We start from the raw sequence: 21,771 nt of genomic DNA, 5'->3' as shown, positions 1-21,771 counted from the left end.
GGCTTCGTGTGGGCCTGTCTGTTTCGCGTGCGCCCGGGATACGCGTGCCCCTTTTCTTGTGAGGTGGAGAGGAGACACGCCTATGGCGAATGGATGTTGCGCGACGCTAGCACACCGGGGAGTGTGTCTATGTGTGTGGGGTGGGGGGAGCGACGAGGGTGCACAATGTGATGTACCACGTTTGTCTGTGCTCTCTAGGTGAATAGGTGCCCTGAAGGTGCGCGCACATGCTTCCGCGACGACGGTGGTGTCGACGATGAGGAGGAAGGAACCGGGCGACATATCAAGTGAGTGAGAGTGAGGGATAGATATGTGCGTTTTACGCACGTCTGTACCTTCGCACCTGTGTGCTGACACCGCCGTGCGTGAGTGCACCTACAGCGCTGCTCTAGTATGGGAGCACCAGCACATTGCAGCGAATTCCTCACCGAAACCTCTTAAGAAGAGGGTGAGGAGGAGGAGGGGGTGGGGTGGAGGAGGCCGAGTCCCTTATCTAGTTGTGCTCTGGGGGGTGTGGTGTGGTGTGGTGGAAGGGCACTTGCGCACTGCCTTGCTCGGCATATCTCGCTCGCTGCCGATGTGTTGCGCCTGACACAGACACAGACACACGCCTACGCATTCGTCCTCCCGTTTCTTTTCACGCTGCTGAGGTGAGAGGCGACACAGTGATCGGCCCGCCCCTTTCTCTTATGCGCGGAATGCATGATCAGCTGCGCCGACACTCCTTATCGGTGTCACCTCGGAAGCAGCGTTGGCTGCGGTGGTGGAGGGATTAGAGTTGCCTCCAGTGCGAGTGGCGCGTGTGCGTTGCTGACGGTGCTGGTGCTTCTGCCACTGATCCAAGTCATCGACGCACTGCATCAGTGTTGGCGCCACGTAGTAATCCATGAGGACCAGTTTTCGCTCATACAGAGCTACCTTGGCCTCGAGCTGCGCGACATAGGCGTCCCTGTCGTCGCTCTTCTCGTTTCGTTGCTGCATCGCAGTAGGCAGGTCGGCATCGCCGCCTCTCCGCGCCTGGACGGCGGCTGTGCACAAGCTCGCCAGTCGCTGTGCCAGGGCATCGAGCTTTACATGGAGCGCCTGTGGGAACCGCGCGTCCGTGCGAAGGTCGTCGATGGCAGCTCGTACCGACTGGGGAAGAGAATCGCAGATGCCTGGAGAAGTGGTGTGAGGGGTGGAGAGACCGATTGATGTATTCGCCGACTCGCATCCTTGTACCTCTGGAAGCGTCGAATGGACGGGTGGCTCGCTAGTGCTACCTCTGCCATCACGAGATGGCGCTTCATATCGTTGGAGCCGGCGACGCAGCCGCCGCACCTCCTCCTCCAGCACCGACGCGTACAGATGCACGGAGGCGATCAGTGCATCGACTGCAGCAGACCGAGATGCTGGCTCGTGACCAGCACCTGCAGCGAAAGCGTCGTCGTCGTTGTCTGCTCCGCAACGAGCGTGACCGACTCGCGACGGAGCAGCCACAGGAACCACAGAACTGCTGAGCTCGTCGACAGGCGGCAGGTGAGATGCAGCAGCCGTCCAGACCGTTCCGGAACTGTTGATGTCCGTCGCGCTACCGCCATGCAGACGAGGAGAGGCGTACGGGTGCGGCACATTCGCAGAGGGCCTAGGAGAGGGGAGCGGTGGCGTGGAGGTGGCTACGCTGCTCGATGCTGCTTCGGCTTTCGGTGCAACCCTTTCGTTCGTGTTGTTCGCGGCGTTCTTGTGTGTGTGATGGTGCCTACCCACATGGGCGTCCGCTGCGCTCTCAGACGAGCGCTCCTCTACAGATGCCAGCCACCCGCGCTGTGCCGTCTGCGAGGGCTGGAGACGAGAGAGAAAGGCGAGAGTCGAACGCGTTGCACGCTGATGGCTAGCAGCGGCGGCGATGCACCCAATCCACGAAAACGAGCGCACAGTGGAGTTTTTCAGAAAGCAACCCATAGCGTCGTCGACACCGCGCTCGCCCGTGCCTGTGACCCGCGTTCTCATGAGCGGTGTCGGAGGATTATGGATGCGGGCGATGGTGGTCAGCCACCGACTGCGCCGAAGTGCAGCGGCGCGTATTTTCCCTTGCACAGTTGCCGCCGTGGCACGGCCACGCTCTTGGACGCCGCTTCTCTTGTGTTCCTCACCATCGCGACGACGGCGACCCTGCGGCAGAGACCGCATGAAGGCCGAGAGTGCCTCGAATTCGTGCCATAGTGCGGCACTCGCCCGACACGACGACAAGCCCTCTGCAGCGCCAGAGGCGCCTGCTTCTCCGTAAGGCGGAGCCGCCCCGTTTTCGGGTAGCAACACAAGCGTGAAGTACGCCGCGCTGACCCGCGCCTGCAAGGTTGGCGTCGATGAGTTCGCGTAGCTCCGCAGTCGCAGTGTGAAGAGAACAACGTTTCTCTCCAAATGACGCAGGCGATCCGCCGCGGCGGGCGGCGACAACGGCGACGCTGGCGCGGAAGGAAATGCCGACGTGGCGCTGTCGATGCGGTCGAACCACACCTGCAACCGCTGTCGCACAAGATGCCCCACCCGAACAACGCTCCAGTCACTGTCGGCGCTCGGTTCCATCGGAGAGGCGGACCTTGTTATGGCGGAGGTGCACGCGGCAGCCATCGTACTTCTAGGCCGAGGGGCATACTCCAGTACGTTCGCCAGTGGCATCCACGTAATCTGGCTCCTCTGCTCTTGTGTGCCATATGCGGAGGCCCTGACTACCTCAGCGGCTAGCACGTCCCCTGCACCCCATCCTTCGTCGTAGTCCACAAGGGAGACATCCACGTCCAGCGGCGGCGGTGATGGTGGGGACAAGGCGCGGCCTTTCACGATCAGCAACGACTCCACCAGGAGCCGATGCAGCGCCGTCAGGTAGAGGGCATCTTTGCGCGTGCCGAGGCGACTGCCGCAGAAGAAAACGGTTTCCGCGCGTGCTACCGGCGGTGTGTCGGCATTGCCTGCTCTGACGATCGCGTCTTTCGAATGACGCAGCTTTTCACACAATAAGTTGACGGTGGAGTTGGTGGCGTGGCCATCGGGTGGCCGTCGCCCACGGAGATCGGTTATGTCTACGGAGGCGGCTGAGATGCGCACAACATTGGAGGGGATGGGTGACGACGGTGACGCTGGAGGGCATCCCGGGGAGGCAGCAGACACACACACCGGCGGATCACCATCGAAGCCATCGACGTTCTCGTCCTCCCCACGGGAGCAGAGAGCGACGCTCCACCGGTCAGCAACGTTACTGCCCAGCGGCGCCTCTCTGTGTGAGAGCCACAAGCTTTCCACAGTGAAACTAGTGCTGCTAATGCTTGCTGACGGGACGGCAGGTGCGTTGAGGCTCGCGCGCCGTGTGCGGTCGCTACAGAACGATGATGCCGAGGCAGGTGGCGCCGCTGCGGTCTGCACCACGTGGAGGAGGACATCCATGCACAGAGACTGTCGCAGCCACCGGAGAGAGTAAGCTAAGCAAATAACCAGACGGGTGCAGTCGTACGCAGCAGAGAGAGAGAGAGATCTTACTGTGAGCGTGCGTGCGCGGTTGAAGAGGTCGATGTCCGACACAGCGCAGCGACAAGGAGAAGGGAGCCCTCTTTTCGACTCGCCGCATGTGAAGCACGAGCATAGATACAGAGAGCAGAGGAGGAGGTGACAAAACACGGTGCATCGGCGACATTGACGATGAGTGCAGGAGCGGAGTGCTCGCCACACATCCCGTTTCGGAGTTCCGAGTCTCATCTAGAAAAGCATGCTTCCTTTCCGCTGCCTATCTTCTCTTTTCGCTATTTCAGAAGACGCATCTGCCTCCGTGACGTCACGCAGACCTGAGGACCATCCCTTCCTCTCCGTCCTCGTTCGCGGCTTTCTGGTGGCTTGGGGGAGCACACCTCAGTGCGTGGGGGGTATCCAGGGTCCAGTGCGCACTCACACACGCACACTCACACACACACCTGCTTCCTCCCCATCCCTGCCGATGCCGAGGCACTTCTGGTGATGGCAGGGTCAAGTGCCTACGACGCAGCGGGGTCAGAGCGACTCGAACGTATCCCACCCACCCACCCACCCGACCCTCACTGCCTACCGGCGTGCAGCCTGCGAGGCGGAGTTGGAGACAGAGGCCGTGCTCGGGTCACTGAGTCGGTGCATTGCTGTCACGCGTGTGTCTAGCGCTGCTTGGCAGCGTGCGATAGGGCCTGTGACAGGCCTACAGTAGAGCTGACCTCGTCTTGTGTGGCAGAGAATGGGGCACGAGGAAGAGTGAAAACGGACGTACTGCGTGACTTATAGACACAGTCGACAAAAAACACGCACACCCCACACACCACACACGACGACAACGTCCACGTTGGTACGGCAGATGCAGGAGGGGGTGGGCGCGGAGCTGAGTACAACGGCACTGATGCGCAAAGCCCGCGTGGAAGTGTGCGTACGGATCGGCGTTGGGGATGGCGTTAAGAGGATGTACAACACAAATCAACGGCGGTTCGTCGGCTTCGAGGTGAGTGCATCATTCGCGACCGAGAGGAGTGAGTGGGGGCGCAAGGGGAGCTGAGTCGGAGAGAAAAGGGCAAAAAGGTGCGAGCGTGCGCTGCGGGCCCCTTCCACTTTTGCGTTTCCCATGCGTGTCCCGTCCTCGCGCACACGGGACACGCGTGCCTACGCGTTATTCCAGAGAAAGACATGCGTCAACGAACAGAGAAGCTCACCTACCGTGCAACCGCTCTTGAGAGAATGACGACGCAGGCTGAACATGCACACGCGCGTCGAAAGCGGGAAAAAAAGGGGGGGGGGATGGGGGGAGTAAGGTTGCACACAAAGCGAAACACAGCAAGCACAAAATAACACACCCACATGCACACGTGCGCCGCCGGGGTCTGGGCTGGAGGAGGAGATAAGTGCGCAAGACGACAGGAAGGGAGGGCTAAGGAGTTGAGGTGGTGGTAGTGGTGATGTTGGTATTGGCTGGCAGAAGTGGAAGGAGAAGAAGGTGCAACGCAATACTACCATTGATAAACCAAACACCAAAGCACCCACAAAAAGAAAGGGAGAGGGAAGGGGGAGGAGCAGGGCGCGGCATACTAGAGATGATGTAGCCAACGACGATGTCACCGTAGCGGCAAACACATATGCGTGGCATCGAAAACAAGAGACGACATGGAAGGCATGTCGAAAAAAAGCTTTGCTACTCGTTCTCTTGCGCGCACGCCGACACAAAATCAGCACAATACCGAGTTTGACGATATATATATATGTATATATATATATATATATATATCTGTATCTGTATTGGTAAAGAGAAAAGGACAAGCCCGCGTGCGCTCAGGCACACGCGTCAGGCCAAGAAATACACCGACAACAAACAAAACAAAACAAAGAAGGATAATGTGTACAACAGCTAGTGCTCGCTTTCCATGTCTCCTCTTCCCCTTGCACCCGTTCTCCAACCACGTGGACGACGTGTGTACGCATGCACGCAGAAGAAGTAACACGGGCAGTGAAGAAAAAAAAAGAGCGAAGCGAAGCAGTGATGTGCCTGTGCGTGTGTGCGAGAAGGGTGAGGTGGGGAGGCATGTTCGTTGAAAAGCTTCTCGTTGCCAGGCGTAGACATCGTCAGCAAGAGAACGCCAGTGCCACGGCAGTGAGTTTACAACGGACTCTCCCCCCGTGCCTTTAGTTACATATAGACAAAAAATACACACACACACACACACTGAAAATAAAGATTGAGAGTTAGCAGCACTATTTCAGTAAAGAAACAGTGTGTGCAATCTTACCTTGTGCATGCTCACATGAGCGTAGCGGTGTGTGTGTATGTGTGCCGTATTCGTCATTCATGCCCTGTGAGGGAGGAGGAAGAGAAAGAGAAGGAGGGAAAGGGGGCAGAAGAACAAGAGGCGCATCAACAGGGCGCTGTCATGTACTCTACCCCATTGCGCCCTCCATCCCTCAGCCCCCTTCACCCCTACGTTTCTCTCCGCACCGATCGTTGTCTCTCTCCCTCTCGGCCAGACACGCACCCGCACATGCAAACGGATTAGGGATGTAGATCACCAAACCAAAAACAAGAGAGAGAGAGCAAGCAACACACACACATACACATACACATACACACACACACAAGCGGCGGGAAGGGGGTGGGGTGGGGAGAGGAAACAAACAACATAGAGTACGCCGTGAAAGGAAACCATGACAGGCACACAGAGGTACACACTATATATATATATATATACATATATATGTGCGTACATGTATCGACATATATTGTGCATGAACCAAAAAAAGAAGGGGAGGGGAGGGGAGGAACGAAGGAAGCGAATATACGAAGACAACACACACCACCCCAAACAACAAAAGGATTGATGTGTCTCGTGTGTATGTCAAGGAATTTCACAAGCGTAACGAACAAGAATGGGAGGGGAAGGGGGAAGGGGGAGAAAAAGATCAAAACAATAGGGGCGTACTCTTAGCGGATATAAACAAAAGGGAGGTGTCTGATGTGCCTCGTTCCCTCTCTGCTTGTGTGTGTGTGTGTGTGTATGTGTGGGTGGGTGGGTGGGTAAGGAAGAGGGGGGAGGAGTTGTGTATAGTTGTCCTCTGCAGCCGCAGCATCTTCACATGGTCAGGGCTACGCTCTCTCGCGTTCTTGTCCACCGCTTCCACTAAACGGATCTTTCTCTCTACGGAGACCACTCGAGAGGGTGCGCTGCGAAAAATGCATGCGAAGACACCTACCCACCCACACATACCTACACGCATACACACACAGAGGGAGAACGGGTAGAGGAAAACGCCAGCAGCGATATATACACACACATATATATATATATTTCGCATCAAAACCACAAACAACAAAACAGCTTAGCGAGAGGGAAAGGGAGGAAGGGGAAGGAGGCCGACTTTGGTTAACATCGACGTAGAGAAGGACACCGCCGAGGAGCCCACGAAATGCAACCGTGGCGAAGATGGGTGTCGACAGGTGTCGTGCATCTCCCTCCCCTTTCCTGCAAACGCACACGCGCACAAACAAGGCGAAAAAGAAAAGGATTAGAAGACGGCGATGTGGAGATGCTGAGGGTTGAGGAGGAGGAGAGGGGGAGGGGGGGGATGTTGTGTGTGTTTGTGTGTGGGTCGGATGCATTGATGCTAGGATAGAAGGCACCACAGAGAGAACAAAAACACAAAGGACCCAGAAGATGATGCGCATGTGCACAGGAGATAGATACGCTTGTGCACATAGCGCTCCAAAGACGTGGAAGCGGACATACGAGGAGGCGAGAGTGTTGGGATTCTCCTTCTGCTCATCATAGAACTGGAGCAGGGTGAAGAGGACGTGAAAATGCACCCGTTACCCCTCAACGCCAACTCTGAAGAAAAAAAACAGAGGGCGAAGCAACGTTGCACCCTCGTCTCTTCTAATGTCCGCTTTCTGGTTCCAGAATTTCTCTTCGGAAGGATTGCCTTTTATGTGCTCACTGCTTGCCGGCGGCACTGCTGGTGTCGCTGTCGTCGTGCGAGATGTACTTCTTCGCCTCTCTCTTGACCGCCTCTCCGTCCACGTTGATGTCGTCGCAGACACGCGCGGCCGGCAGCAACAAGGAGAGTGGGATGATCAAAATGGGAGCCAGGATGTGGCCCACAAGCAAGAGCATGGGCACGTTGCTGAAATCGCACGGTGGGGTTGTTACGATGCCCCAGGCGTACTCCATGATCAGCGAGCCGATCGAGGTCGCCATCGTCTCTCCGAGGTTGGCAAAACCAGCCATCAGCGCGTACACCATGCTCTCTGAGCCGCGAGGGCACAGGCGCGAGAGCAGAATCACGACTGGCATCCACGTCAGATAGTAGCACACCTGAAACACAACGGCGTCGCCCATGATGTACATGGCGCGATCCGGGATGCCAATTGCGATGTTCCAGCGCTTCACCATAATGATATCGAAGACGGAGGCGAGGATCTGCACAATAGTGGTGACGACAAGAGTCAGCCGGTAGCTGTGCTTGGAGAAGATGTAGTTGAATACGGTGATGCCAGTAAGACCACCAACGTTGCCGATGAGGGCACTCACCGTATTATAGAAGGTGTACGAGAAGTGCGGGCCGCCGGGGAGGCATTCTTCATCAGCGAGGTAGAAGCTGTCGAGCGCGCCAGGCAGCTGCAGATAGAAGACCATCTGCAAATAGCCAAAGACGTTTGCCTTGGCGATGACAAGGGGCAGGGCCCAGAAGGATGCAGCACAGCAGACAACGGAGACAATGACGCAGAGGATCAACAGACCGAGCGTGTCCGCAAGAATGTTGCCGCACGCCATGGCGACGACGGCGCACGTCATGATTACGCTGTAGGCGAAGATCCTCCAGTTGCGGCCAAAGACGTCCCTGTTGACCTCAAAGACCCCGAAGAGGCATGTGATCGGCTCACCCACGCGAGCGCGCGTCGCCGCTTCGAGGCTCTGTAGGTCCTCATCATCCTGCTCTGCTGCGTCAGCCAGCTCCGCCACCAGGGCACCACTGGCTTCCAACCTCTGTCCCTCGTGGGGAGCGACATCCTTCATGGGCATAGTGATGGGCTCCACCTCGGTGCTGGTGCTGCAGGGGCTCTTGTGAGCGAGCTGCACCTGAGCACGCAGCCGAGCGTGCTCTGCTGCCACGTCCATGCCCAGCTCTAAACGCATCTCCGCCTCCAGCGCAAGCGCATCCTCCCAGCGCTCCACTCTGTTCGTGCGCTCCTCGTACAGGTTGAAGAAGAAGATCAGCGCACAAACCGCCTGCAGGCCGGCAGCGATAAAGATGCCCACCTGCACCATGCTGGAGTCGGACAGCGGTCCTTGGATGGCGGCCGCGACGATGGCACCCACCATGATGAACCACCAGATCCAGCTCACCAGCGCGGCACCAGCCTTGGGCCGACGGCGCATCAGCCGACTGTAGAGACCCTCGGAGAGGATATCCACGCTGGCCTTGCTGAAGGCAGTAAGAAAGATGAAGGCGCAGGCGGTGTTCGCGGACGATTCCTTGGCAGGCAGCAGACCTAAAATGAGGCCAAAGACACCGCCCACCAGACAGGAGGCGAACATGTACCAACGCTTCGTGTACCCGAAGGCGGCGAAGGCGTCGCACAGCATGGCCGTGAAGGCCTTGATGGACCAGCCCATCGAGGTAATGCTGGAGAGGCGCTGGTAGCGCAGGCCGCTGAGACCGTAGCGGTTCATGAAGAGCGGCTGCTTCGCGTAACCGATAATGCTGCTGGCAATACCCTTACACAGGAGGTAGCAGATACCAAGGGACCCAATACACCCAGGGCCATAGGAGGTGGCGGCCTCGCTGAAGATGGGGATGTGCTGCATGAAGGGAAGCTTGGCGTAGAGGCGACGGGCACCAGGGTGGACATACTCGTCACAGTACTCGTTGTCCACGTCAGCGAGGACCGCTGTATCGGCGAGCAGATAGTGGTGGTTATCATCCGCCTCAAGGTGTGACTTCGACGCCATTGTTCGTTCTTACTGGATAGGGTAAGCCTTGGTCTGTGGTGTGTGCGTGTGTTTTCGTAGTGGATCAATGCCGATGGCCGGCGTAAGAAACGAACACGCAAAAACGTCGAGGTGCCGAATCAGGAAGTGCGCCGCTTGTTGCTTTCGTTTCAACCTTCCTTCAATGAGAGCGGACACTCGAAGTGCGGACGGAGAGTTGCGGTACAGGGAAGAATAATAGTGATCAGTGAGTAGGTGAAAAAAAGAAGAAGTCGAAGAGCCCGTTTATACAAGGGGGGAATGGTTCAAGGTGGCAGCGCGGCCACAAGAAGAAAGCAAACAAGAGAAGAAAGCCCGCAGTCAGCATCGACGCAGCATGCGAAGAGGTGACAGTAAGGGCGAAGCAGAAGAGGCGCATCAACGGAGTGTGAAATGCAGAAGCAAGCTCATTGCTTGACCAGAACCCATATGTGAATGTGGCTGATCGGCAGCAAGCATCGCGCAACAGAGGGCACAAGGCTGACGCATTTGGGATGCGTTGTGCAGCACTACCGCGAAGTCTTCTGACCAGACGAAGGAGAGACGTGCGCCATCCTTCTCTAACAAGGACGGTACGCACGCCGCCACGCGCTGGTGGATGAGGCGCAAGAGCGGGAGAATGCACGTCGGCGCCTCTCTTTTCACCTATTTCTTTTCCCATCTGGGGTTTAATATCGGGGAGGGGGGGGGGCATGACAGGCTGTGCACATTGAGGGAGCGGAGGTGCGGGAGACAGGGCAGAGGAGGAAGCGGGAGCGGCGGAGAGGGCGGCGCGGCTACCGGAGAGCCTCCCCGCCACATCGTGCACTCAACAGGTGCGCAGCGAGAAGAATCACTGGTCTTCTGCCTCTTCCTCCCCGCACCTGTCTCTCGCCGACTCCGTGGAAAGGACCGGGCGATCGCCAACGCAGGCGAAGCACAAAAGACAAGAATGGAGTCACATTCGACTGCGAACTTAAACAAGAGAACGCGCAGGGCGGTGAGAACGGCCACGGGAAAAGGACAACGAGCATCGCGTGGGTGTACTCCCCATGCCGCACCGGCCGCGGGCGCGGGTTTCAAGAACGGGATGAGGTAACGCCGCTACTCATCTCGGATGTCACAGTCCCAGGCGCCACTCTCACCCACGGAGGTCGCCGGGGACAGAAATGCCCAAGACGACGCCGCGGCCCACCCACGGCGTAAAAAAAAAAACAGAAAGGGAACAGGGAAAAACATGCGGTCGAGTGTGGTGACGCCACTCGCCTCCGCACCCGCAGTCTCGTAGGGACACACGCTACACACAGACGCACAGCGACGGCAGTCTTTATGTGGGGGCTAGAGCACAGGGTCGAGACGATCGACAGTCACAGAAAAGTGTGCTCGCCGCTACAGGTGAAGGGAGGGACACCGGCAACGCAGGATACGAGGGCGGAAGGCGGAGAAGCAGACGTCGCGAACACGAGCGTACACGTTTGTGCGCACACCAAGGCAAGTACACGCCGCCCACGAAATGGGTCAATGAAAGGAGAAGCAAACACGGGCCATCCATGCCAGCAGTAGTCCCGGGATACGCAGAATGTGTGTAGTCGGCTGAGCCGAGACAGCGGACGGACCATCACTAACGAATGGAGACTCGAGAGCACCAGAAAAGAGGCTGCTAGAGGGAGGTGCGAAACCTCGGAGTCGCGGCAGACAGAAGTGCGGGAAGGGCGTGGCAACACGGGGGAAGACAGTATGAAAGAGCTCCGCCTCGCTCTTGCCGACCGCTCAAGCACCGCTCTCATTCGGGGGAGCCAAGCGTCTAAGCGACGGAGAAGCACGGACTCGCAAAGGCGCCCATGGCCTGCTCGGTGCGCACGCTCACGTACAGGAAGCCGTCGTCCCGCTTGCAGGCGTCGGCGATGTCGCCGACCGTGGCGGTCACCGCCGGGGTGGAGCCCTCGATGGCGAGCGTCACCTTCTTGGCGCTGGTGCCGAGCGCCTGGCGCACGGCCGCCTCGAGCTCGGCGACGGTGGCGTCGCGCGGCAGCGCGAGGAAGTGCACCTTGCTGCCGGCCTTTTCGGCCGCCTCGACAACCACGGCGACGTGGCCGGGGTACTTGGCCTGCAGGCGCGCGCACTCGGCGCGGCGGGCCTCGACAGGGTTGCTGCTGTGATAGGCGGACATTGGTGGTCTGGAGGGGGTGCGGTGCGAGGGCAAATGGGCTGCTGCGTGCAGCGGTGCGGCGCAGAGGGGGAGGGAGGGAGGGAGGACGAGGAGTGGCAGGGGAGAGAGGTCGTGCAATAGGAGGCAGATGCAGGGGCGGTGCGCCGCTGGAAGAGCGGCCGGCGGGGCTACCGCGGGGGGGGGGCGGCTGGTGCGAATGGCGGGCGTGACGCAACGGCGTCTGCAGCGCAGCTGGGTGACGTTGGCGGTCAGGGTATGCGTGCTTGTGCGTGTGGGGGGGGGAGGGGCAGATAGGACTGCGAGTGGGCTGTACACATGAAGGGAGGGCGGTGTGCGCTGCCGGCTGTATGCGCGGCGACAGCACGACCCCCGGAGCAAAAGAAGAGGACGAACGGAAAGAGAGAGAGGGCGTGCGCACATGGGTGATACACAGGTTTCACGCGGCGGTGGGGCGGGGGTGCGCGTGTGCGTGTGTGGAGTGCCCGCGTAGACCGCTGCCCAGGAACCAGCTCGCGTATGGGCTGAGGGGAGGCGCCACACGCGCACGCACGCGGAATGGGATGAGCCGAGAAAAACATCACACATGAGGACGGCAGCGACGCTCCGGTTTTCCAAGCAAAGTCACTGGGGGGAGGGGTGAAAGAAAGACGAACAGAGAGGATGGGAAGCGCGAAGGCCGCGCTGGCTAGATACCGCCGGAGTCGCTGGCGAAGCAGAGACCGGCGATGCCGCCCATGGCCTGCTCGGTGCGCACGCTCACGTACAGGAAGCCGTCGTCCCGCTTGCAGGCGTCGGCGATGTCGCCGACCGTGGCGGTCACCGCCGGGGTGGAGCCCTCGATGGCGAGCGTCACCTTCTTGGCGCTGGTGCCGAGCGCCTGGCGCACGGCCGCCTCGAGCTCGGCGACGGTGGCGTCGCGCGGCAGCGCGAGGAAGTGCACCTTGCTGCCGGCCTTTTCGGCCGCCTCGACAACCACGGCGACGTGGCCGGGGTACTTGGCCTGCAGGCGCGCGCACTCGGCGCGGCGGGCCTCGACAGGGTTGCTGCTGTGATAGGCGGACATTGGTGGGCTGGAGGGGGTGCGGTGCGAGGGCAAATGGGCTGCTGCGTGCAGCGGTGCGGCGCAGAGGGGGAGGGAGGGAGGGAGGACGAGGAGTGGCAGGGGAGAGGGTGGAGGATACCGCTGTACACAAGTCGGTTGTCTCCGGACAACGTCGCACGCATGCCATACGCAGGGGGGTCGCCACCGGGTGGAGTAAGAATCGACAATAAGGGGATGGTCGGTTTCAAGGTGCCCCATTCTCTGCCACACAAGACGAGGTCAGCTCTACTGTAGGCCTGTCACAGGCCCTATCGCACGCTGCCAAGCAGCGCTAGACACACGCGTGACAGCAATGCACCGACTCAGTGACCCGAGCACGGCCTCTGTCTCCAACTCCGCCTCGCAGGCTGCACGCCGGTAGGCAGTGAGGGTCGGGTGGGTGGGTGGGTGGGATACGTTCGAGTCGCTCTGACCCCGCTGCGTCGTAGGCACTTGACCCTGCCATCACCAGAAGTGCCTCGGCATCGGCAGGGATGGGGAGGAAGCAGGTGTGTGTGTTAGTGTGCGTGTGTGTGTGCACTGGACCCTGGATACCCCCCACGCACTGAGGTGTGCTCCCTATGCCACCGGGGAATGATAAACGAAGACGCCAAACATAAACGGCACCATATCGTTGGAGATGAGCAGAGGGGTTGAGCGGAAGAAAGGGAGGCGAGGAAAGTGGAGTAAGCATGCTTGTGTGTGTGGCTGATCGGCAGCAAGCATCGCGCAACAGAGGGCACAAGGCTGACGCATTTGGGATGCGTTGTGCAGCACTACCGCGAAGTCTTCTGACCAGACGAAGGAGAGACGTGCGCCATCCTTCTCTAACAAGGACGGTACGCACGCCGCCACGCGCTGGTGGATGAGGCGCAAGAGCGGGAGAATGCACGTCGGCGCCTCTCTTTTCACCTATTTCTTTTCCCATCTGGGGTTTAATATCGGGGAGGGGGGGGGCATGACAGGCTGTGCACATTGAGGGAGCGGAGGTGCGGGAGACAGGGCAGAGGAGGAAGCGGGAGCGGCGGAGAGGGCGGCGCGGCTACCGGAGAGCCTCCCCGCCACATCGTGCACTCAACAGGTGCGCAGCGAGAAGAATCACTGGTCTTCTGCCTCTTCCTCCCCGCACCTGTCTCTCGCCGACTCCGTGGAAAGGACCGGGCGATCGCCAACGCAGGCGAAGCACAAAAGACAAGAATGGAGTCACATTCGACTGCGAACTTAAACAAGAGAACGCGCAGGGCGGTGAGAACGGCCACGGGAAAAGGACAACGAGCATCGCGTGGGTGTACTCCCCATGCCGCACCGGCCGCGGGCGCGGGTTTCAAGAACGGGATGAGGTAACGCCGCTACTCATCTCGGATGTCACAGTCCCAGGCGCCACTCTCACCCACGGAGGTCGCCGGGGACAGAAATGCCCAAGACGACGCCGCGGCCCACCCACGGCGTAAAAAAAAAAAACAGAAAGGGAACAGGGAAAAACATGCGGTCGAGTGTGGTGACGCCACTCGCCTCCGCACCCGCAGTCTCGTAGGGACACACGCTACACACAGACGCACAGCGACGGCAGTCTTTATGTGGGGGCTAGAGCACAGGGTCGAGACGATCGACAGTCACAGAAAAGTGTGCTCGCCGCTACAGGTGAAGGGAGGGACACCGGCAACGCAGGATACGAGGGCGGAAGGCGGAGAAGCAGACGTCGCGAACACGAGCGTACACGTTTGTGCGCACACCAAGGCAAGTACACGCCGCCCACGAAATGGGTCAATGAAAGGAGAAGCAAACACGGGCCATCCATGCCAGCAGTAGTCCCGGGATACGCAGAATGTGTGTAGTCGGCTGAGCCGAGACAGCGGACGGACCATCACTAACGAATGGAGACTCGAGAGCACCAGAAAAGAGGCTGCTAGAGGGAGGTGCGAAACCTCGGAGTCGCGGCAGACAGAAGTGCGGGAAGGGCGTGGCAACACGGGGGAAGACAGTATGAAAGAGCTCCGCCTCGCTCTTGCCGACCGCTCAAGCACCGCTCTCATTCGGGGGAGCCAAGCGTCTAAGCGACGGAGAAGCACGGACTCGCAAAGGCGCCCATGGCCTGCTCGGTGCGCACGCTCACGTACAGGAAGCCGTCGTCCCGCTTGCAGGCGTCGGCGATGTCGCCGACCGTGGCGGTCACCGCCGGGGTGGAGCCCTCGATGGCGAGCGTCACCTTCTTGGCGCTGGTGCCGAGCGCCTGGCGCACGGCCGCCTCGAGCTCGGCGACGGTGGCGTCGCGCGGCAGCGCGAGGAAGTGCACCTTGCTGCCGGCCTTTTCGGCCGCCTCGACAACCACGGCGACGTGGCCGGGGTACTTGGCCTGCAGGCGCGCGCACTCGGCGCGGCGGGCCTCGACAGGGTTGCTGCTGTGATAGGCGGACATTGGTGGGCTGGAGGGGGTGCGGTGCGAGGGCAAATGGGCTGCTGCGTGCAGCGGTGCGGCGCAGAGGGGGAGGGAGGGAGGGAGGGAGGACGAGGAGTGGCAGGGGAGAGAGGTCGTGCAATAGGAGGCAGATGCAGGGGCGGTGCGCCGCTGGAAGAGCGGCCGGCGGGGCTACCGCGGGGGGGGGGCGGCTGGTGCGAATGGCGGGCGTGACGCAACGGCGTCTGCAGCGCAGCTGGGTGACGTTGGCGGTCAGGGTATGCGTGCTTGTGCGTGTGGGGGGGGGAGGGGCAGATAGGACTGCGAGTGGGCTGTACACATGAAGGGAGGGCGGTGTGCGCTGCCGGCTGTATGCGCGGCGACAGCACGACCCCCGCAGCAAAAGAAGAGGACGAACGGAAAGAGAGAGAGGGCGTGCGCACATGGGTGATACACAGGTTTCACGCGGCGGTGGGGCGGGGGTGCGCGTGTGCGTGTGTGGAGTGCCCGCGTAGACCGCTGCCCAGGAACCAGCTCGCGTATGGGCTGAGGGGAGGCGCCACACGCGCACGCACGCGGAATGGGATGAGCCGAGAAAAACATCACACATGAGGACGGCAGCGACGCTCCGGTTTTCCAAGCAAAGTCACTGGGGGGAAGGGGTGAAAGAAAGACGAACAGAGAGGATGGGAAGCGCGAAGGCCGCGCTGGCTAGATACCGCCGGAGTCGCTGGCGAAGCAGAGACCGGCGATGCCGCCCATGGCCTGCTCGGTGCGCACGCTCACGTACAGGAAGCCGTCGTCCCGCTTGCAGGCGTCGGCGATGTCGCCGACCGTGGCGGTCACCGCCGGGGTGGAGCCCTCGATGGCGAGCGTCACCTTCTTGGCGCTGGTGCCGAGCGCCTGGCGCACGGCCGCCTCGAGCTCGGCGACGGTGGCGTCGCGCGGCAGCGCGAGGAAGTGCACCTTGCTGCCGGCCTTTTCGGCCGCCTCGACAACCACGGCGACGTGGCCGGGGTACTTGGCCTGCAGGCGCGCGCACTCGGCGCGGCGGGCCTCGACAGGGTTGCTGCTGTGATAGGCGGACATTGGTGGTCTGGAGGGGGTGCGGTGCGAGGGCAAATGGGCTGCTGCGTGCAGCGGTGCGGCGCAGAGGGGGAGGGAGGGAGGGAGGACGAGGAGTGGCAGGGGAGAGAGGTCGTGCAATAGGAGGCAGATGCAGGGGCGGTGCGCCGCTGGAAGAGCGGCCGGCGGGGCTACCGCGGGGGGGGGGCGGCTGGTGCGAATGGCGGGCGTGACGCAACGGCGTCTGCAGCGCAGCTGGGTGACGTTGGCGGTCAGGGTATGCGTGCTTGTGCGTGTGGGGGGGGGGAGGGGCAGATAGGACTGCGAGTGGGCTGTACACATGAAGGGAGGGCGGTGTGCGCTGCCGGCTGTATGCGCGGCGACAGCACGACCCCCGGAGCAAAAGAAGAGGACGAACGGAAAGAGAGAGAGGGCGTGCGCACATGGGTGATACACAGGTTTCACGCGGCGGTGGGGCGGGGGTGCGCGTGTGCGTGTGTGGAGTGCCCGCGTAGACCGCTGCCCAGGAACCAGCTCGCGTATGGGCTGAGGGGAGGCGCCACACGCGCACGCACGCGGAATGGGATGAGCCGAGAAAAACATCACACATGAGGACGGCAGCGACGCTCCGGTTTTCCAAGCAAAGTCACTGGGGGGAGGGGTGAAAGAAAGACGAACAGAGAGGATGGGAAGCGCGAAGGCCGCGCTGGCTAGATACCGCCGGAGTCGCTGGCGAAGCAGAGACCGGCGATGCCGCCCATGGCCTGCTCGGTGCGCACGCTCACGTACAGGAAGCCGTCGTCCCGCTTGCAGGCGTCGGCGATGTCGCCGACCGTGGCGGTCACCGCCGGGGTGGAGCCCTCGATGGCGAGCGTCACCTTCTTGGCGCTGGTGCCGAGCGCCTGGCGCACGGCCGCCTCGAGCTCGGCGACGGTGGCGTCGCGCGGCAGCGCGAGGAAGTGCACCTTGCTGCCGGCCTTTTCGGCCGCCTCGACAACCACGGCGACGTGGCCGGGGTACTTGGCCTGCAGGCGCGCGCACTCGGCGCGGCGGGCCTCGACAGGGTTGCTGCTGTGATAGGCGGACATTGGTGGGCTGGAGGGGGTGCGGTGCGAGGGCAAATGGGCTGCTGCGTGCAGCGGTGCGGCGCAGAGGGGGAGGGAGGGAGGGAGGACGAGGAGTGGCAGGGGAGAGGGTGGAGGATACCGCTGTACACAAGTCGGTTGTCTCCGGACAACGTCGCACGCATGCCATACGCAGGGGGGTCGCCACCGGGTGGAGTAAGAATCGACAATAAGGGGATGGTCGGTTTCAAGGTGCCCCATTCTCTGCCACACAAGACGAGGTCAGCTCTACTGTAGGCCTGTCACAGGCCCTATCGCACGCTGCCAAGCAGCGCTAGACACACGCGTGACAGCAATGCACCGACTCAGTGACCCGAGCACGGCCTCTGTCTCCAACTCCGCCTCGCAGGCTGCACGCCGGTAGGCAGTGAGGGTCGGGTGGGTGGGTGGGTGGGATACGTTCGAGTCGCTCTGACCCCGCTGCGTCGTAGGCACTTGACCCTGCCATCACCAGAAGTGCCTCGGCATCGGCAGGGATGGGGAGGAAGCAGGTGTGTGTGTGAGTGTGCGTGTGTGAGTGCGCACTGGACCCTGGATACCCCCCACGCACTGAGGTGTGCTCCCTATGCCACCGGGGAATGATAAACGAAGACGCCAAACATAAACGGCACCATATCGTTGGAGATGAGCAGAGGGGTTGAGCGGAAGAAAGGGAGGCGAGGAAAGTGGAGTAAGCATGCTTGTGTGTGTGGCTGATCGGCAGCAAGCATCGCGCAACAGAGGGCACAAGGCTGACGCATTTGGGATGCGTTGTGCAGCACTACCGCGAAGTCTTCTGACCAGACGAAGGAGAGACGTGCGCCATCCTTCTCTAACAAGGACGGTACGCACGCCGCCACGCGCTGGTGGATGAGGCGCAAGAGCGGGAGAATGCACGTCGGCGCCTCTCTTTTCACCTATTTCTTTTCCCATCTGGGGTTTAATATCGGGGAGGGGGGGGGCATGACAGGCTGTGCACATTGAGGGAGCGGAGGTGCGGGAGACAGGGCAGAGGAGGAAGCGGGAGCGGCGGAGAGGGCGGCGCGGCTACCGGAGAGCCTCCCCGCCACATCGTGCACTCAACAGGTGCGCAGCGAGAAGAATCACTGGTCTTCTGCCTCTTCCTCCCCGCACCTGTCTCTCGCCGACTCCGTGGAAAGGACCGGGCGATCGCCAACGCAGGCGAAGCACAAAAGACAAGAATGGAGTCACATTCGACTGCGAACTTAAACAAGAGAACGCGCAGGGCGGTGAGAACGGCCACGGGAAAAGGACAACGAGCATCGCGTGGGTGTACTCCCCATGCCGCACCGGCCGCGGGCGCGGGTTTCAAGAACGGGATGAGGTAACGCCGCTACTCATCTCGGATGTCACAGTCCCAGGCGCCACTCTCACCCACGGAGGTCGCCGGGGACAGAAATGCCCAAGACGACGCCGCGGCCCACCCACGGCGTAAAAAAAAAAACAGAAAGGGAACAGGGAAAAACATGCGGTCGAGTGTGGTGACGCCACTCGCCTCCGCACCCGCAGTCTCGTAGGGACACACGCTACACACAGACGCACAGCGACGGCAGTCTTTATGTGGGGGCTAGAGCACAGGGTCGAGACGATCGACAGTCACAGAAAAGTGTGCTCGCCGCTACAGGTGAAGGGAGGGACACCGGCAACGCAGGATACGAGGGCGGAAGGCGGAGAAGCAGACGTCGCGAACACGAGCGTACACGTTTGTGCGCACACCAAGGCAAGTACACGCCGCCCACGAAATGGGTCAATGAAAGGAGAAGCAAACACGGGCCATCCATGCCAGCAGTAGTCCCGGGATACGCAGAATGTGTGTAGTCGGCTGAGCCGAGACAGCGGACGGACCATCACTAACGAATGGAGACTCGAGAGCACCAGAAAAGAGGCTGCTAGAGGGAGGTGCGAAACCTCGGAGTCGCGGCAGACAGAAGTGCGGGAAGGGCGTGGCAACACGGGGGAAGACAGTATGAAAGAGCTCCGCCTCGCTCTTGCCGACCGCTCAAGCACCGCTCTCATTCGGGGGAGCCAAGCGTCTAAGCGACGGAGAAGCACGGACTCGCAAAGGCGCCCATGGCCTGCTCGGTGCGCACGCTCACGTACAGGAAGCCGTCGTCCCGCTTGCAGGCGTCGGCGATGTCGCCGACCGTGGCGGTCACCGCCGGGGTGGAGCCCTCGATGGCGAGCGTCACCTCCTTGGCGCTGGTGCCGAGCGCCTGGCGCACGGCCGCCTCGAGCTCGGCGACGGTGGCGTCGCGCGGCAGCGCGAGGAAGTGCACCTTGCTGCCGGCCTTTTCGGCCGCCTCGACAACCACGGCGGCGTGGCCGGGGTACTTGGCCTGCAGGCGCGCGCACTCGGCGCGGCGGGCCTCGACAGGGTTGCTGCTGTGGTAGGCGGACATGATGTAGAGATCGAGGGCAGTGGGCGAGGGAAACAAGAGCGAGTATGGCGTCAGGAAGGGTGGCGGGCTGAGCGAGGAGGCCGTGACGCGGTGGGAATTTCTAGGGCGGGGGTGTGAGCGGGCCGCAGGAGAATGTGAGAGAGAGGGGAGAGATGAGGCAGGGGTTTGGTGGGGGAATGGGGGATGTTTTGTGGAATGCCGTGTATTTGTGGAGGAAGGACGCATGTAGCCCGATTCATCGCGGGCGGGTGCGCTGACAGAAGAGGTCAGGGCCGACTCAACGGTAAGGCAGAGAGAGTGGGGCCGGGTGGAAAAGTCGATTGCAGCCACACGCAGATCGGCTGACCAGGAAAGCAGTATGGAACAAGAGCGACGGAGGTAGGCACCAGCTCGCAAGGGGGAGGGGGACAACACGGAAGAAGGACGGGTTGAGTCACATAGACAATGGAAAATGGAAGAGAGACACTGAGAGAGAAGTGAACAGAATACAAACAGAAGAGTAGACCAAGCCGAAGCAGCTAGACACATGAAGTGGACCCCAAAGGGTGGGTCGTGGAGCGGGTAAGGAACGAAGAATGGGGGCTGGGGGTGGGGAGAGGGGAAGGGGGTGGGATAGAGGAGCCTGTTGCACACACCCACAAGGCACACCAGCGAAGGCCAAAGGTGCTGAAACGAGACCCGAGTGTGTAGCAGTGTTTCCCACTTCCTTCCCTGACTCTAGCATTCAGAAGAGGGGTGGGGGAGTAAGCGACAACACTCATCTTCAGTGAGACACAGGAAAGCCACCACGCAGCGCGCACAGTCATTTACTGGCCTCGACAGTGCGCTGGACCTCTGACACACATCGGACAAAACAAGAAAAAGGCGAAAAAAAAGGGGGAGGGAAAACACCAAAAGGAGAAGACGGAGCTGCAAGGAATAAGAGAAGCACAAGCAAGAACAACAACAAAAAAACACATACACACATAGGTAGAGGAGGGAGGGAGGGAGGGAGGGAGGAGAGAGAAACAGCGAACCCTGCCCCCTCCCCCTCTCCCTCCCTCCCTCTGGCATATCGGTACACCACCGACGCTTTCGGCGTAGCGTGGGGGTCGACGTTGCGTCCCGAGATGCGCGCGCGTTGGGCAAGCTAGAAACATGCGAACACAGCCACTGCAGGAGTGACACAGCCATGCACTGACAGCGGCAGAGAGAGAGAGAGAGAGAAAGAGAGACGTCCGCGCGCCCTCGGCTTTCCCCTGCACAAGATACGAAGAGCAGGATACGAAGTGCTCTAAGCACTATGAAGGCAACCACAGTGCCTGCGCCGGTTGAGCAAGACAGAGCTACCACTAACACTCTCCGCTGCGTCACCGGGAGAGCTCACACGAGAGAGTAGAGGAAGCAGGAGGGAGGGGGCGGCACGGTATATAATGTTGCTCCAGAGTAGACACGCTTTCACGAAAAAAAAAGCAAGAGGCCGCCCCTGTCTCGTTTCCGTCAACTTCTTCGTTGCTGCTCGCTCGCGGCACCAGCAGCTGCCCACCCTCGTACCGACGCCGACCCTCTTCCTCCTCCTTCCACCCCCACTGTGGTCAAGACTGTTCACCAGGTAACATTGGTTCTACCGGAGCCCTGGAGTAGTAGCGGATATCGACCACCAGATGTTTTCTACTTGAACACACACACACACACACACACAGGCAGACAGGCAGAACGAGCGGTAACCTTTCACGTCATACCCCGCTTTTGTCTGTTTTCCATGTTACGTTTCCTTGCGTTTCTCGTGTTTCGTTCAGCGCATCCTTTTAGGACGCGCGTTAGTGTCCCCCATGCAACTATATATCTATCTATCTATATATATATATATATATATAGGAACACGTCACGGCAATAGCATGTAGAGATGCAGATAGATGTATGTGTGTATATCCAAATGCACGGGAGGGGTGGGGGACGGGGAAGGAAAATGGGCAGCGGTAGTTCTCCCCTGCCTCACCCCGTCCCTATCCACTCTACCCAACCACTTTATCCACCTGCCATCCTCTGCTCTACATGGGGACACTAACGGGACATTCCCAG

The 21,771-nt window shown here is 60.5% G+C and overlaps 8 protein-coding genes across 8 annotated transcripts; all 8 read right to left on the bottom strand.

The window, feature by feature from the left end:
- Positions 1-687: 687 nt before the first annotated feature.
- On the bottom strand, positions 688-3,420 carry LMJF_19_0930 (conserved hypothetical protein; the record flags this gene model as incomplete). The annotated part of the gene is made up of 1 exon (XM_001682623.1): positions 688-3,420. The coding sequence occupies one exon, from the start codon at positions 3,418-3,420 to the stop codon at positions 688-690; it is 2,733 nt and encodes a 910-aa protein (XP_001682675.1).
- Positions 3,421-7,460: 4,040 nt separating this feature from the next.
- On the bottom strand, positions 7,461-9,479 carry LMJF_19_0920 (putative folate/biopterin transporter; the record flags this gene model as incomplete). The annotated part of the gene is made up of 1 exon (XM_001682622.1): positions 7,461-9,479. The coding sequence occupies one exon, from the start codon at positions 9,477-9,479 to the stop codon at positions 7,461-7,463; it is 2,019 nt and encodes a 672-aa protein (XP_001682674.1).
- A 1,801-nt stretch (positions 9,480-11,280) lies between these two features.
- On the bottom strand, positions 11,281-11,646 carry ATG8B.9 (putative ATG8/AUT7/APG8/PAZ2; the record flags this gene model as incomplete). Its single annotated transcript, XM_001682621.1, has 1 exon — positions 11,281-11,646. The coding sequence occupies one exon, from the start codon at positions 11,644-11,646 to the stop codon at positions 11,281-11,283; it is 366 nt and encodes a 121-aa protein (XP_001682673.1).
- A 685-nt stretch (positions 11,647-12,331) lies between these two features.
- Positions 12,332-12,709, bottom strand: ATG8B.8 (putative ATG8/AUT7/APG8/PAZ2; the record flags this gene model as incomplete). The annotated part of the gene is made up of 1 exon (XM_001682620.1): positions 12,332-12,709. One exon carries the CDS (start codon positions 12,707-12,709, stop codon positions 12,332-12,334), a length of 378 nt encoding a protein of 125 aa, XP_001682672.1.
- A 2,068-nt stretch (positions 12,710-14,777) lies between these two features.
- ATG8B.7 (putative ATG8/AUT7/APG8/PAZ2) lies at positions 14,778-15,143 on the bottom strand (the record flags this gene model as incomplete). Its single annotated transcript, XM_001682619.1, has 1 exon — positions 14,778-15,143. The coding sequence occupies one exon, from the start codon at positions 15,141-15,143 to the stop codon at positions 14,778-14,780; it is 366 nt and encodes a 121-aa protein (XP_001682671.1).
- Positions 15,144-15,833: 690 nt separating this feature from the next.
- Positions 15,834-16,211, bottom strand: ATG8B.6 (putative ATG8/AUT7/APG8/PAZ2; the record flags this gene model as incomplete). The annotated part of the gene is made up of 1 exon (XM_001682618.1): positions 15,834-16,211. One exon carries the CDS (start codon positions 16,209-16,211, stop codon positions 15,834-15,836), a length of 378 nt encoding a protein of 125 aa, XP_001682670.1.
- A 686-nt stretch (positions 16,212-16,897) lies between these two features.
- On the bottom strand, positions 16,898-17,275 carry ATG8B.5 (putative ATG8/AUT7/APG8/PAZ2; the record flags this gene model as incomplete). Its single annotated transcript, XM_001682617.1, has 1 exon — positions 16,898-17,275. One exon carries the CDS (start codon positions 17,273-17,275, stop codon positions 16,898-16,900), a length of 378 nt encoding a protein of 125 aa, XP_001682669.1.
- A 2,069-nt stretch (positions 17,276-19,344) lies between these two features.
- ATG8B.4 (putative ATG8/AUT7/APG8/PAZ2) lies at positions 19,345-19,710 on the bottom strand (the record flags this gene model as incomplete). The annotated part of the gene is made up of 1 exon (XM_001682616.1): positions 19,345-19,710. The coding sequence occupies one exon, from the start codon at positions 19,708-19,710 to the stop codon at positions 19,345-19,347; it is 366 nt and encodes a 121-aa protein (XP_001682668.1).
- Between the last annotated feature and the right edge of the window lie 2,061 nt (positions 19,711-21,771).

Source organism: Leishmania major, chromosome 19, assembly GCF_000002725.2.
Source record: "Leishmania major strain Friedlin complete genome, chromosome 19".
NCBI classification, from domain to species: Eukaryota; Euglenozoa; class Kinetoplastea; order Trypanosomatida; family Trypanosomatidae; genus Leishmania; species Leishmania major.
The sequence above is the reverse complement of the archived record's forward strand: the minus strand, read 5'-3'. Positions and strand labels throughout refer to the sequence as shown.